Source organism: Molothrus aeneus, chromosome 21 (genome assembly GCF_037042795.1).
Source record: "Molothrus aeneus isolate 106 chromosome 21, BPBGC_Maene_1.0, whole genome shotgun sequence".
Lineage (NCBI taxonomy): Eukaryota > Metazoa > Chordata > Aves > Passeriformes > Icteridae > Molothrus > Molothrus aeneus.
Window position 1 is genome coordinate 3151246 of NC_089666.1, and position 13874 is coordinate 3165119.

Consider the following 13874-nt stretch of genomic DNA (forward strand, 5'->3'; position numbering starts at 1 on the left):
CTGCCCATGCCTCTGTCCCAGACCAAATCCTTGATCCTTCCCTCAGCTCCCATGTGAGTGTGTACAGGGGCTTCTCCAGAAATTTCCGTGCTGGAGTTCACATCAGTACCAGAATTTGCGCCAGTCTGCAGCTAGAGTGTAACACATGTTGGTCACCAGATATTATAGGTGCCCATGTGTTACAAATTGGGGTTTGCAGTCCAGACCATGACAACTGATGGGCAAATCAGAGGGAGATACCTTAGAACTGATCCCATCCTTGAGTTGAGGATTTAGCTCTTGGTTAAGAAAGAAGATGCTGTAATTCCCTTTTCTGCTGCCTTATTATTATGTTGCTCTCTCTCATTTCCCTTTCTTGTCACACGCAAGCTCTTCTGTCTCAGGATAAGAATCTTTTCCCTCCTTCTCTTCAGTAACTCAATAAAATGGGAAATTATTATGGCTCTTTACCTCTCTTTCTAAAGAGAGAGCACATATCCTTTTTCAGATCTCACAGTAATTCCATTCCCCCGGCCAGTGGGAGAAAAGTCAGGGGTAGAGGGGAGGTAACTGCAGGTACACACCCAACCTGCCCAAGTGAGGTTACACCTGAGCTCCTGCAGCATCAATCTACAGTAATGAAATAATTGTGGCTCTTTACCTCTCTTTCTAAAGAGAGAGCACATATCCTTTTTCAGATCTCACAGTAACTGCATTCCCCAGGCCAATGGGAGAAAAGACAGGGGTAGAAGGAAGGTAACTGCAGGTACACACCCAACCTGCCCAAGTGAGGTTACACCTGAGCTCCTGCAGCATCAGTCTACACTAACGTGGAGTTCTAGCTTGGCTGTCCCTTACAGGCTGAAGGGAACAGTCCCTGGCAGTGAGTGGTGGATGGGGGTCCCACACCAGCTATAGGAGCCCTATCTTCCTCTCCTTAGACCTGACAGTAGATTTCCCCCAGCTATTTATAGCAGTATTCATCTTCCCCACGAAATGTTCATGTTTGTGCACACTGTGATGGTGTTCACAGGGGTCCCAGGATGAGGGAAGAGACGAGGATCTGACTCCATGTTTCAGAAGGATTGATTTATTATTTTATGATATATATTACATTAAAACTATACTAAAAGAATAGAAGAAAGGATTTCATCAGAAGGCTGGCTAAGAATAGAATAGGAAAGAATGATAATAAAGGCTTGTGGCTCGGACAGAGAGTCCGAGCCAGCTGGGCTGTGATTGGCCATTAATTAGAAATAACCAACATGGGCCAATCCCAGATGCACCTGTTGCATTCCACAGCAGCAGATAACCATTGATTACATTTTGTTCCTGAGGCCTCTCAGCTTCTCAGGAGGAACAATCCTAAGGAAAGGATTTTTCATAAAAGACGTCTGCAACACACTGAGCCAGAAGCACACACACACCCTCACACCTGCACCCACACTTGCACACGTCAACCCCTCTGAAAACTCACTGGATGCCTGGCAAAGGTGAGCACTGTGAGCTGGGGCTGACAAGGTGCTGTGTTTGGGGGTCTGGCTAGGAGCAAAGCCATAAATAGCTGGGGGAAGTCTATTGTCAGTTCTAAGGAGAGGAAGATAGCACTCCTTTGCATTTTGTATCTGGTAGCATGAACCATTCCTGGATGTGAGAACCAGTTAGCTAATTTAGTGTTAGCTAATTTAGGTTAGCTAATTAAGTGTTCATGCTGCTGCAGGGTGAGCAACATACTGTGAATCCCTGCAGTCTCCTTGCCTGGTGCTCCTGGAGCCATGCAGAGCCTTCCTCTGCCACAGCACAGGGCCCTGGCACTGTCACTTGAACCTCTCCCTCTCTGGTTCCTCTGCCAGGCAGAATGTGGGATGCCCCATGACAAGGTTGTTGTTTCAGTGGCTGCAGCAGATCTGTGGGGTTTGGAAGGAGTGATGCTTTCCTCCTGAGGGAACTGGAGTGTCCTGGCTCTGCTGCTGCGGGTCTGTGGATTCACAGCTGTGCCTGTGACACCACTGCTGGGTCTTGCTGACTGCTCTATCTGTGTGCAGGTGCTGGACATGGACACAGAGGATGACCCATTGTTACAGGATGCCTGGCTAGAGGAGGAAGATGAAGATGTGGCCTTCAGCTCCCGGAAGAGGTGCGAGGGTGCTCTGTTGTGTGGGAAAAGCCCGTGCAGAGTCAGGCCCCTGTGTGTCACGCTGCCTATGTCTGGCTTCTGGAATATTGTTGGCTGGGTGTTTACCAACCCATACTGTGCTGGCTTCATCCTTTTCCTGGGCTGTGCCATCCCTGCTGTGCTTGCTGTCGTCATGTTCCTCCACTACCCCGCCCTGGACATTGACATCTCCTACAACGCTTTCGAGATCCGCAACCACGAGTCCTCGCAGCGCTTCGACGCCCTCGCCTTGGCCCTCAAATCCCAGTTTGGCTCCTGGGGGAGGAACCGCCGGGATCTGGCTGACTTTACCTCAGAAACCCTGCAGAGGCTCATCTTTGAGCAGCTCCAGCAGCTCCACCTCAACGCCTCCCACCTCGGGGTGAGCGCGCGGGTGAGGCGCAGCCCCGCAGAGGGCAGGGGGAGCTCCCTGCAGCCCCAGCCCCACCCCAGCACAGCAAACCAGAGCTCCAGAGTTGGGAGGGGAGCCCCACGCTGGGACTACTCCAGCACCTACATCAGTGCTAACACACAGACTCACGCTCACTGGCGCATTGAGCTCATTTTCCTGGCTCGGGGCGACTCTGAGAACAACATCTTCACCACGGAGCGCCTGGTCACCATCCACGAGGTGGAGCGCAAGATCATGGACCACCCTCGCTTCCGTGAATTCTGCTGGAAGCCCCATGAGGTCCTGAAGGACCTGCCCCTGGGTTCTTACTCCTACTGCTCCCCTCCCAGCTCCCTCATGACCTACTTCTTCCCCACTGAGAGAGGAGGGAAGATTTACTACGATGGCATGGGACAAGACCTTGCTGACATCCAAGGTGAGCTGAGGGCCACAGGCAAGGGCTGGTATGCTCAAGGAATGCCTCTCCTCAGGTTCTGTCAGGACCCAGGACATCCCTCTGGCTGTCCAGGATGGCCAAGACCCCTGCCAGGGGGCTCAGAGACCCTGGCACAGAGCCCAAGATGCCCCTGTGGTTTTGATTATGACCCGTGGAGCAAGTTACCAACCTCAGATGAAAACCTGCAAGCCATGACAAATTAAGTAGAATGATAGTGAATTTATCACAAGGTGAAAAAGTAGATTTTGGGGTTTTTAGAATGGGGATCCAGGAGGGCAAGATGGAGGGAACTGGGCATGTCCAGCCTTTCTCCTTCTTCTTCTTGGCCTCCATCTTCTGCTGTGATGGTGGCACTTACAGATTGGTTTAGAGTAGAAGCTCACTGTCTGACATAGGTTATAGGTATTGGACAGTAATTGTAAACATTGTACACGTAGTTTTTAGTATAAAGACATAACCACGAGACCACCCCAGGGGCAGGCAGAGTGCCTGGAACTGTCCTGCTGAGTGGAACTCAGCAGGGCAGGAGAAAGAATTTTACAGATAAGACACAATAAACAACCTTGAGACCGAGAAATGAAGAGCCCTGACTCCTTCTTCAAGCACCAGGCTGGGAAAAGAGACTTTGGAACTTTTCTCAGGGTCACTCTGAGCAGCTAAAGATCCCAACAAGGTTCAGGCAGTCAGTGGTGTGCAGCTAAGAGGAGTGGCTGCCTTGTATGGAGAGGAAGATGCTGCTGGGCTGTGCCTTGAGGAATTGTCTTTTCTGCTCCAGGGCCCCTTTTTCAACTCTGCAACTCCAGTCACAGGTCACACAGACCCCCACAGGCAAGTGAGAGGGACAAGTGAGGGGGTGTCCTGCATGGTACAGATGTATTCTACTGACCCTTGTCCCCTATAGATGACTGTGGTTCACTAGAGCAATACCAGGGGCTTGAAAAAACAGATAGGGATGAGCTTCCCTACACGACGGAGCAGATTAAAGAGGTCTGTGGGCTGTTCTGGCAGCTGGTGAGTCACCAGCTGGAAAGGTTGCTATAAGGAGAGGAGGAAAAAGGCCCTGCCTCCTCCTCCCAGCTCTGTACCTTGTGCTGTGCACCTCTAGTAGAACAGAGGCTCTGGGTGGTGACAAAGAGGTGACTCATGGGGAGTCTGTGGGTGTGCTGTGGCTGTGGGATGTACCCTCCATCTGTCTCCCGAGCCAGGCTGCAGAGGGTCGCTGTCCAGGAGCCATGCAGGGAACAAGCAAAGGATTAAGTCCATCTGCTCCAGTAACAGTTCTGCTACCAAAATAGGAAAGAGCACAGTTCCTGGTCTTTCTGGTCCAAACTCTAGGGAACTGGATTTTGGGAATAGATAGGCAGTGTCTCTTAGAACTAGCTGAGTGCCTCCATCTCTGCAACCCTCACACCATCAGATAGCAGAGGTACCAGGTCACAGCAGAGCCAGGACTCCTTTTCCATGGGCATTGCTTAGTTCTTGTGCTTCCAGGTGTAATGGAGAAAATATTGTCCCAGTGTAAGAGAAGGAAGAGCGTCCAGCAGTGGGGTATTGATCAGGATGGTGTTGGCTGGGGGTGCTGTAGTTCAGGTCAGTCACGTGGAAGATGTATCCCTGATGAGGCAGCGCATGGGGGCAGTAACACAAGCAGTCACAGAATAGAAGTGGGATGTGAGTCTTTGCAAGCCAGGTTTCCCTGGCCCTCCTTGCTCTCTGGAAGGCAGCAGCAGTCAGCACTGCTCTGAGGAAGGACAGGATGACCCCCAGTTTCCCCGTGGCACACTGGATCCCGTGCCTTGCCGAGACAATCAAGCAGCACCTAACAAAAGTGGCACTGCTTTCTCCTGCAGGGTCCCTGGAGCTGGCCATGACCCACCCCGAATTCTACTGGTATGTGGATGAGGGCTTGTCTGCTGAGAACAAGAAGAGCTCCCTGCTGAGGAGTGAGATCCTCTTCGGGGCCCCACTGCCCAACTACTACTCGGTGGAGGATCGCTGGGAGGAGCAGCGCCGCAAGTTCCAGAACTTTGTCATCACCTACGTGGCCATGCTGGCCAAGCAGTCCACGAGGTGAGGGGAGGGTGTGGGCAGGGCAGGTGGGAGTGCACAAGAGCAGGGAAGGGCTCAGGATGGAACAGACCTTTCAGGGTAAAAGCTCTGTCTTGTGTTTGTGGGGCTCCCAGATGAAGGGGGGAACGATGCATCTGACTCCATGTTCTTAGAAGGATAATTTATTATTTTATGATACTATATTATACTAAACTGTTATAGTAGTCTCCTCAAGCTAGGTCTAATAAGCTTTTGGGGGTCTATAACACACCCAAGATAGCTCAGCTACCCTTGCAGGCATAAAATCAGCAGGATGGTTTTTGTTGCAGTGTTAGAAACAAAAAGGTTACATGAAAGGCAAAATAACAAATAGAGAAAAGCCAAGCCAGGCACCAGAGGTTCTTGTTCCTGGTAAAATACCTTACAAAAGTGATTAGTTTCTTTGTTCACTTCTTTGTTTAGTAAATTGCAGAGGTGGGACTTTCTGGCTTCTGTTTAATTAACTATCCTTAAGTTTGAGGTGAGGTCTCTTAGACTTATGAAGTAGCTTTCTCACTTAATTGAGAAGAGACATTTTTGGGCTTTTTTATTTTTGAAGAGACAAAAGATAGTTTTGTCACTCTATCAACAAGAGGCACACTCCTATACTAAACTATACTAAAGAATACAGAAAGGATACTTACAGAAGGATAAAAAGATAATAATGAAAACTCCTGACTCTTTCCAGAGCCCTGACACAGCTTGGTCCTGATTGGCCATTAAGTCAAAACAATTCACATGAAACCAATGAAACAATCACCTGTGGGTAAACAATGTCCAAACACATTCCAAAGCAGCAAAACACAGGAGAAGCAAATCAGATAATTATTGTTTTCATTTTTCTCTGAGGCTTCTCAGCTTCCCAAGAGCAACATCTTGGGCAAGGGGATTTTTCAGAAAATATGAATGTGACAGCTCTGCTTTAAAGTTCACACCAGGGCAGAAGGGCCTATTCTAGTCTAGTCTAGTCTAGTCTGTTCCGTTCTATCCTATTCTATTCTCTGATAGCCATGTTCCATTTGGCTTCACTGGGAAGGCACCAGGCACAGAAGGCTTGACATGCTAGCTTGGACTGCTGGTCAGGCTTGAACAGTGGCCATGGCATAATGCTCCAGATGAAAAAGCATCTCCATTGAAACTGGGCTCAGCCACAGAGCTGTGAATGATGGTGGGGAGTATATGGCAGAAAACTACTCATGTGCTTCCCTTTACTGCCACTTCCACACGCCAGAGACACCAACAGAGACAATGAAAAGGGGACAAAGTTTGAATCTACTGCCTGTCTTTCCACTGAGAGCTTGTCTGGCATAGGATCTTTTTGCTTCTGTCTTACAAATCCACTTCCACTAGCTCAAACAGAACTTTCTTCCTGCTCTGAATTTGGCCACTACTGGTGTGATGCAGGGGATGAAAGTCTTTACTCAAGGCTGCTCAACCTGTGGATCAAATTCTGCTTTTTGTACAGAGAGGTGGGGAAGGGAGTCTCAGGGCAGGATAAGTTTCAGGAAGTGCAGGCTTTTTTCACTGCCAGGTTCTTGGTTGAACAGAGCTTTGCTCAGTGCTTGTGAGAGAGAGAGATGATAAAATAGAGCTAAAAGGCCTAGAAGAGCATCCCAGCACTCAGGCAGGTGACAGAAGGCAGTGTGTCCCAGTCTCTGTGCCTTCTTAGACTCCAGCTTCCTGCTGCCCTGAGTCCTGGTGCTTCCCAGAGTGAAGGGATGCTGATCTTCAAAAGCAGGTTGGAGTGCAGGCAGCCACAGAGCATTCTCAGCAATGGGCTGGGAAAGCAGATTGTGATTCTGACAAGCCAAAAAGGAATTGAGGCCAAGGCTCAGTTCCAAAGCTCAGATCCCTGATAGCTTCCTATGGTGCAGCATTATTGTAGTCCTGGTTAAATTATGTTGGATTATTTTTGCTCTGAGCCTGCTTCCAGAGGCAGAACCTGGTAAATCATATAATTTCTGATTAATCTCTCCCTCTGCCTGCATCCACAGTGCTAATATAATAAGCAATGATTAGGATTCCAGATGGAATTGGCTTTGAAGGCTCCAGGAACTGTCTATTAGTACCTAAGACCCACCATGCAGTGGAAGAGTTTTAAAAATATTAGACCTACTCTTTATTTTTTTTCCTTCCCTGTATGAATTTCACCTCCAGCAGCAGCTTTGTTCAACCTGCTCTCAGTGCTCTGTTTTCTCAGAGAACTGCCAGGTTATTAGAGCAGTGACCTCCTTTGGCTCTGGAGGAGCTACTGTGCTTCAAACCACCTGGCTCTGCTCCTTTTGTGCTCAACTATTCCTCTTCTTTCATATCTCCCCACCCCAGCAAAGTCCAGGTGCTGTATGGAGGGACAGATCTGTTTGACTATGAAGTGAGGAGGACTTTCAACAATGACATGTTGCTGGCCTTCATCAGCAGTAGCTGCATAGCTGTCCTGGTCTACATCCTCACCTCCTGCTCAGGTATGCTGTAGTCACCTGTTCTAACACAAATCCAAATGTGCCCTGGCTCTCTGTGTCGAGGCTGAGGAGAGGCTGATGCCCTGGCACCAGTGTGGCACTGCAGCATGCAGAAGGGCAAGTCTGATTCTCCAGAGCGGAGATTTATGGGCAGGGTGAGGGAAAGACTCACAGGAGGTCAGGAATAAGATGCAAATGCCAGTCTTGGTAACACTGGCATAAATTTGATGTAATTTTTTGCATGAGCCTCGTGGGAAGGAGTCTGCAAGCAGTACTCCTGCAGCCCTGAACTGTTCTCTGTCTCCAACACACTCATGGGAACCAGTATCCCAAAGGGGCAGATGGGAGGTGTTTGTTATGCTAGGGGTGGCCAGAGATATTATTTTTCTTCCGTGTTTCTTTTCTGCTGTAGTGTTTCTGTCATTCTTTGGCATTGCCAGCATTGGGCTGAGCTGCCTGGTGGCTCTGTTCCTCTACCATGTGGTGTTTGGGATCCAGTATCTGGGTATACTCAATGGTGTGGCTGCCTTTGTCATCGTGGGGATTGGTAAGCTCATCTTTACTCAAAGCCTGGGCTTCACCTGTGCTGCCTTGCCCTGCCTTCTGTCTGCAGGAGAGAAGAAGGTGATGGTGGCAAATGCAGATTGAATTTTCAGGCCCTTTTCTGTTACCTATAAATTTAATATTTGCAGTTCAAATATCAAGGGGTGTGAAAAACGCCAATCACTTGTTTTTAAAATTTTAAAAGTTTCATAGTAATAAAATTGTTGGAAAAATAGTAATACAATTAGAGTAATAACATTTTGGACAAATTGAATTAGGACAATATGGGACAATAAATACAAAGAGTTACAGACAGTCTGGGTACCTCTTTCTGGGCAGCACAAGCCCGAGGAAGGACCCACGTTAACAGAGGATTAACCCTTAAAAGCAACAGCCTGTTGCATATTCATACACCTCATCCATGATGCATAAACTCCACTCAGACACAGGATTCTGTCTGGTCAGTGTCAGCTTCTTCCTCTGAATCCTGACAGTGCCTTCAAGGTGGGAAGAAGTTCGTTTCTGCTGATAATGGAGCAATAAATTCTCTTTCTCTGAAAGATTCAGGTGTCCTGTGGCTGCTATCTCTGTGCAAGTCCTTTCTTCAAAAAAAATATCCTACATAGCATAGTTTCTATTTTAACATTTTGTTATAACCTAAAACTATATTTAACACAGTACTTAAGAGAATTAATACAGCATTACTTTCTAACACAACACATATCATATTCATTTTAACATTTGCGAAAAGGCAATCATAGAATGCATGCATTTTTCACAAGGGGGAAATCAGATTTTCAGCAGGTGCCACCTCTGTGAGCAGAGTACCAATATCTCTGCTGTCTTTTTCCAGGAGTTGATGATGTCTTTGTTTTCATCAACACCTACCGCCAAGCCACGCACCTCAAGGACCTGCGACTGCGCATGATCCACACGATCCAGACAGCAGGGAAAGCCACCTTCTTCACCTCCCTGACCACAGCTGCAGCATATGCTGCCAACATCTTCTCTCAGGTACTCTGCACCTTTGGAATTTGGGGTTTCAATGTCTGCCAAAGGGCCTAATTGATCAGGAAGCTGACAACACCATCTGTCCTCTCCTTGAGCACAGTGAGCTGCCAGAGCTGCTTCTCACAGGGCTGTCTCTTGCTTGCTGTAAGGTAGTGGATTATCCAAGGAAATACTTCTGTGCTGTCACAGTACGGCTGGTCTGTAGCTGGACAAGGTAAATCTGGCCATAACAGAAATCCAATTTGGTCAGCCTGGTTCATTCTAGAAAAGAAATAAAACAAGTCCTTGAATGAGCAATCATTGGTTAGATTTGAACTCAAGCAGAGATCTGTCGAAACAGGTCAACCCCCGTGGCAGGGAGGAATGATGGGGAGGACTCCATCTTATCAGAAGGCTAATTAATTACTTTATTATACTATATTATTCTATATATTATTACATTACATCTAAACTGAATCTGCTGAGCACTCAACTGAACTCCACTGCTCAGAATCTCGTGACTGTCAGTGACTGTCCCAACACACACACACACACATTCACACCTGGCCCTGATAGGCCAAGGAAACAAAACCCCATCACTGTGGGTAAGCAATCCACATATTGCATTCTACTTTGGCACAAACACAGGCACAGCAAATGAGATAAGAATTGTTTTTCTTTTCTCTGACGTTCAGACAATGTGAAACCCAGAAATAATTCTTGGGAAGAATTGTGCCTTGCTTTTCTCTGTGAAGAGAAACGTGGTGACAGAGATCTCATCCAATCACGCTCCTTCTAGAATGCAGACTTACCACTGGTCAAGGAGCTGGGGCAGTGTTAAGACCCAGACCAATCAGGGTTGTCTAACCCTGGGAGTTTTAAACCCCCTATGTAAGGAAGCTTCCATAATAAACCATTGCTGTTGTCACATGGATCTCAGAGTTTGTGTTGTCTCTGTCTCCAGCCAACGGCCCCACGTAACAGTGGGGTCAAACAGGCTCTGTTTCAGTGCTTTACCTATCAGGTTTGCTGATTTTCCTGGCTGAGGTCAGTGTGTGTTATTCTCAGGCTCCTCCAGACATCTCTTCCTTGCCTGCTGTCTCTTCAGCAATCCTGCCCCAGTTGATCCCTGTCACTGATGGTGGAGACAGGAATGTGACGTACACACACTGAAGTTCATGTGGCAACAGCCAACCTTTGTTGAAGCACACCCTCTTTTATAGGGGCTTTGAATATCCCGTGCTTACAGAGAGGATTGGACAAAGGTCTTAACTCTGCCCAGCTAACTGGCCAATGATATGGGTGCATTCCTGATTCAAAGGGACTGGATGGGGTCCCCTTGTTTGAACTTGAATTTAGCCTATCAGTATTGTGTCCAGGGACTTGTTTGCTTCACTTCTCTAGCAAGATAGGCTGGTTGAGTAAGTGTCTGTCATGGCCAAATTATTTGTGCAGCTATAGACCAGATATAACCTTTACAGATCCCAGTCCCATGTTCTCTTTCTTCCATGTAGATCCCAGCTGTGCATGACTTTGGACTCTTCATGTCCCTGATTGTGTCCTGCTGCTGGGTAGCTGTGCTCTTCACCATGCCAGCTGCTCTTGGAATATGGACCCTCTATGTGTCCCCATTAGAGAGCTCCTGCCAAGCCAGGTGAGCCCTGGAGCCTGTGGGTGGGAAGCTGTGGAATTCACAGTCAAGGAGGTTTGTAAATTCCTTCCCTATCATCTCAGTTTATCCTCATTCCCCTCAGGCAGCTTGGCTTTGGCTCTGACAGAAGGGAAATTTAAGTTCTGCCATTCCAGATTCGAGCAAAATGGAAGGGTCAAGTCCCAGTCTCATTCTCTCTCAGTCAGTTCTCTTGGTTGAATGCTATGGAGTGAGTATTGGACCATTTGTTTCCATTTGACCATTTGACAGCTAAACCTTCAAGTGGTGGAGATGCAAGCCCTGCAAGGCAGACAGGTCCCCACTGCTCCTGCCAGTGAGCACCAGCAGGACATGGAGATTTGTGTTTGAAAGTCAGCACATTTCCTTTTCCCCTGCTCTTCAGCACTGCAGGTGACCTGGAATGATTTTATTAATTAGCAGGGACATGAACTGCTGAAACTCCCATCACTCAGCACCCAGGGTCCAGGCTCAGCCCTGCTCTGTGCATCCAGCCCAGCCCCTGCCCTCTCAGCACTTAGCAATGGAATTTGCTCCTGGCAGCCCCTGTTGTCTTCCCAAGCAATTGGAGCAGGTTGTTCCTGTGCTCCTTGCCACTGAAGGAGCCCACTGGTAACTCCTCACAGGGTGTGTGGCTTTAAACTCTTGCCTTTGTCTCCTTTCCTGCTTCAATCCAGCTGCAGTCAGAAGTGCACCAAAAAGAGTGCCTTGCACCTGGCTGAAGATCTCTTCATTGCCTCAGCAGCCCCCTCCAGAGCAGGCAGAGAGACCCTTCCCTACCTTGATGATGACATCCCACTGCTCAGCGTGGAGGAGGAGCCTGGTAAGTGTTTTCTGTTTGTGCCTTTAGGGGATCACACTGTCCTCTTCATCCTGCAGTTCTCCCTGTCCCTGACACTGGTCCTTGCCTCAGTTCCCTGAACTGTAAGCTGGAGATGGTGTCATCATGGGAAGGTGTAGGAGTCAGGACTCAACATTCTTTGTAAGTTTGCTTTGAGATCTTCAGTGGGTGTCAATGCATGCTTTCTTAACTAGTTTGCTGATTCTCTTGGGTCCACTGTGGTGTGCTTTCTGTCTGGAATCACTGATTGTCATGTGGAAGTAGCCATGAAACATCTAAGCCATAACACCAGGACAGCTCACTATGGAGCAATGTTTTCCCCTATTCCCTGCAATTTGGAGCACTGTGTTTGGGAAGCAGGAGAAAGAGCACTGTTGTTCTCCAGCATCAGCCCCCTAGGGCAGCTCCTTCATCGTGGTATGAAGAGGGCAGTGACTTGCCTGAGATCATATAAGCAATCTAGAAAAAAAACCCCAGAAATTCCCTATCTGTTGTTAGCAGGAGATAATCCTTCCAGCACAAGAAAAAGGTGCTTACAGGGTCGTGCTCTCTTGTACTTGGCTTTTAAAACTCGCTGGAATCTCTTCCTTTTAAACCCCCCAACAGCAGTGGTCAGGGCAGTGAGTATCTTTCAGGCCTAGAAGCAAACTGGAGCTGGAGATAACTGAATCAATTCCATGGCATGTGCAGAGCCCTTGCTGCAGAGTGGGCTCTGAGATGCCTTGGACAGGCAGGCACAGAAGCTCTGGCTGTGGCTCTGTGCTGCAAGAGTTCTCCTTGGTGTGCCAGAGCCACATGCAATGGTGATTTATGGAAATAATCCCTCTGTTCCCTGCAAACAGCAGAATGTTTTCCTCCAGGGTCCCTGGGCATGAGGGAGCTGTGAAGAAGCAAAGCAGCTTGTTCCAGTCACTGACCAAGCATGGTTTGTGGGTTGGCTGTGAGTGTGCCAGGCATGCTTCATCCCCCCACAGTGTGGGAGCATCAGGGGGTAGGATGGTCAGGATGGATGGAAATGAGATATCTCTGGAGCCAGGGCTTGGAATTTGTGGTTTATTGCAAAGGGCCTGGGTGCAGGGCCCTGCTGGGAGCTGCCAACCACAGCTCAGAGCAGGGCTGAGAGAAGAGAGGGGGAGAGAGGATGAGAGGGTAAGAGAGTAAAAGAGGCAAGAGAGCAAAAGCATAAGAGAGTAAAAGGGGTAAGAGAGCAAAGTTCCCATTACAATACAATAAATCTTCTTCTGTGTTGAATATTCTGATTCTCACTAACCAATCTAGTACAAGATACAAATCCTATAGCATTTCCATACAGCCTATAAGAATCATTACATTACCATACTGTGTTACATTTTAAACCCTAAAAACTCCTCTTTGGGCCCCTTCTGCCAAGCTGTAGGGTCTGCTCTGACCCTGTGACCTGCCTGCAAGTAGAGGGAATTGTTCCATCAAAAGGGGATCACCTTCAGTGGCCACACCGTTGTTGTTGTGTTGTGGCCGACGTTGTTCAGTAACTGAGGGATCTCAAAGCTTGCTTTCATTCCAATCTCGCTTATAGTTTCTATATTCTCAAAATCTTTTGCCAGAAAATCATATTTATAAGGCTTTCCTGTTTCATCTTCCCCAACACACAGCAAGTGCCCTCTTCTCACACATAGAGAAGGGGGCATTTCCCTTGGCGTCCCTGATCTGGAGATAAGAGAATCAGGGAGGAGCCAGGCTGCAGTCAGGAAGAGGTCAGCTGTGTGTAATTAGCAGTAAGGCACATTTAGTGGGACAGGGACAAAGTCTGCTTGGCCCAAGAAGCATGCAGTGTCCCTGTGACCTTAAGGACAGTGTTTGTGGGGTTTGGTAGAGCAAGGAATAGCCTGAAGCATAGATTTGGACTGAGCTATGGACTCACATGTGTAGCTGTTGCATGGCAGTGACTTGGCAAAGATGCTTCTTAAAACATCCTGGAGTCACTGCCTCTGCTGGGGTCTTACTCCATCTCTGTAGCTTGACTGAGCTGTACAGCACCTTGTACAAGATTTGATAAAGGAGAGCAGAGAGCTCTGAGAGACACTCATGCCACTGAGACTGCTTTTGATTTCTCTCTATTCTAGTCTCCCTGGAAATGGGGGATGTCCCCTTGGTGTCTGTGATGCCAGAAAATCTGCAGCTCTCTGCAGAGAAGAGCAGCCAGGGTCACTTGATAACTCATCTGCAGGAGCTGCTGGAACACTGGGTGCTGTGGTCTGCAGTGAAAAGCAGATGGGTGATTGTGGGTAAGCAAGGAGGGGAGCTGCATCTGCATGGATTTTAG

At 48.2% G+C, this 13874-nt stretch overlaps 1 protein-coding gene across 4 annotated transcripts in view; it reads left to right on the forward strand.

Moving 5' to 3' along the window:
• Nucleotides 1–2018: 2018 nt before the first annotated feature.
• Nucleotides 2019–13874, forward strand: part of DISP3 (dispatched RND transporter family member 3) — a 60543-nt gene continuing 48687 nt past the window's right edge. For 2 of the 4 annotated variants that reach the window (XM_066564020.1, XM_066564018.1), the window contains exons 1-8: nucleotides 2034–2961; nucleotides 4833–5052; nucleotides 7396–7532; nucleotides 7942–8076; nucleotides 8926–9086; nucleotides 10577–10716; nucleotides 11409–11554; nucleotides 13675–13836. In XM_066564020.1, the coding sequence (XP_066420117.1) occupies nucleotides 2034–2961; nucleotides 4833–5052; nucleotides 7396–7532; nucleotides 7942–8076; nucleotides 8926–9086; nucleotides 10577–10716; nucleotides 11409–11554; nucleotides 13675–13836 (2029 nt within the window). Of the gene's footprint in view, nucleotides 2962–4832; nucleotides 5053–7395; nucleotides 7533–7941; nucleotides 8077–8925; nucleotides 9087–10576; nucleotides 10717–11408; nucleotides 11555–13674; nucleotides 13837–13874 lie in introns of all 4 variants that reach the window. The other 2 variants (XM_066564019.1, XM_066564017.1) reach the window with 2 other exon arrangements.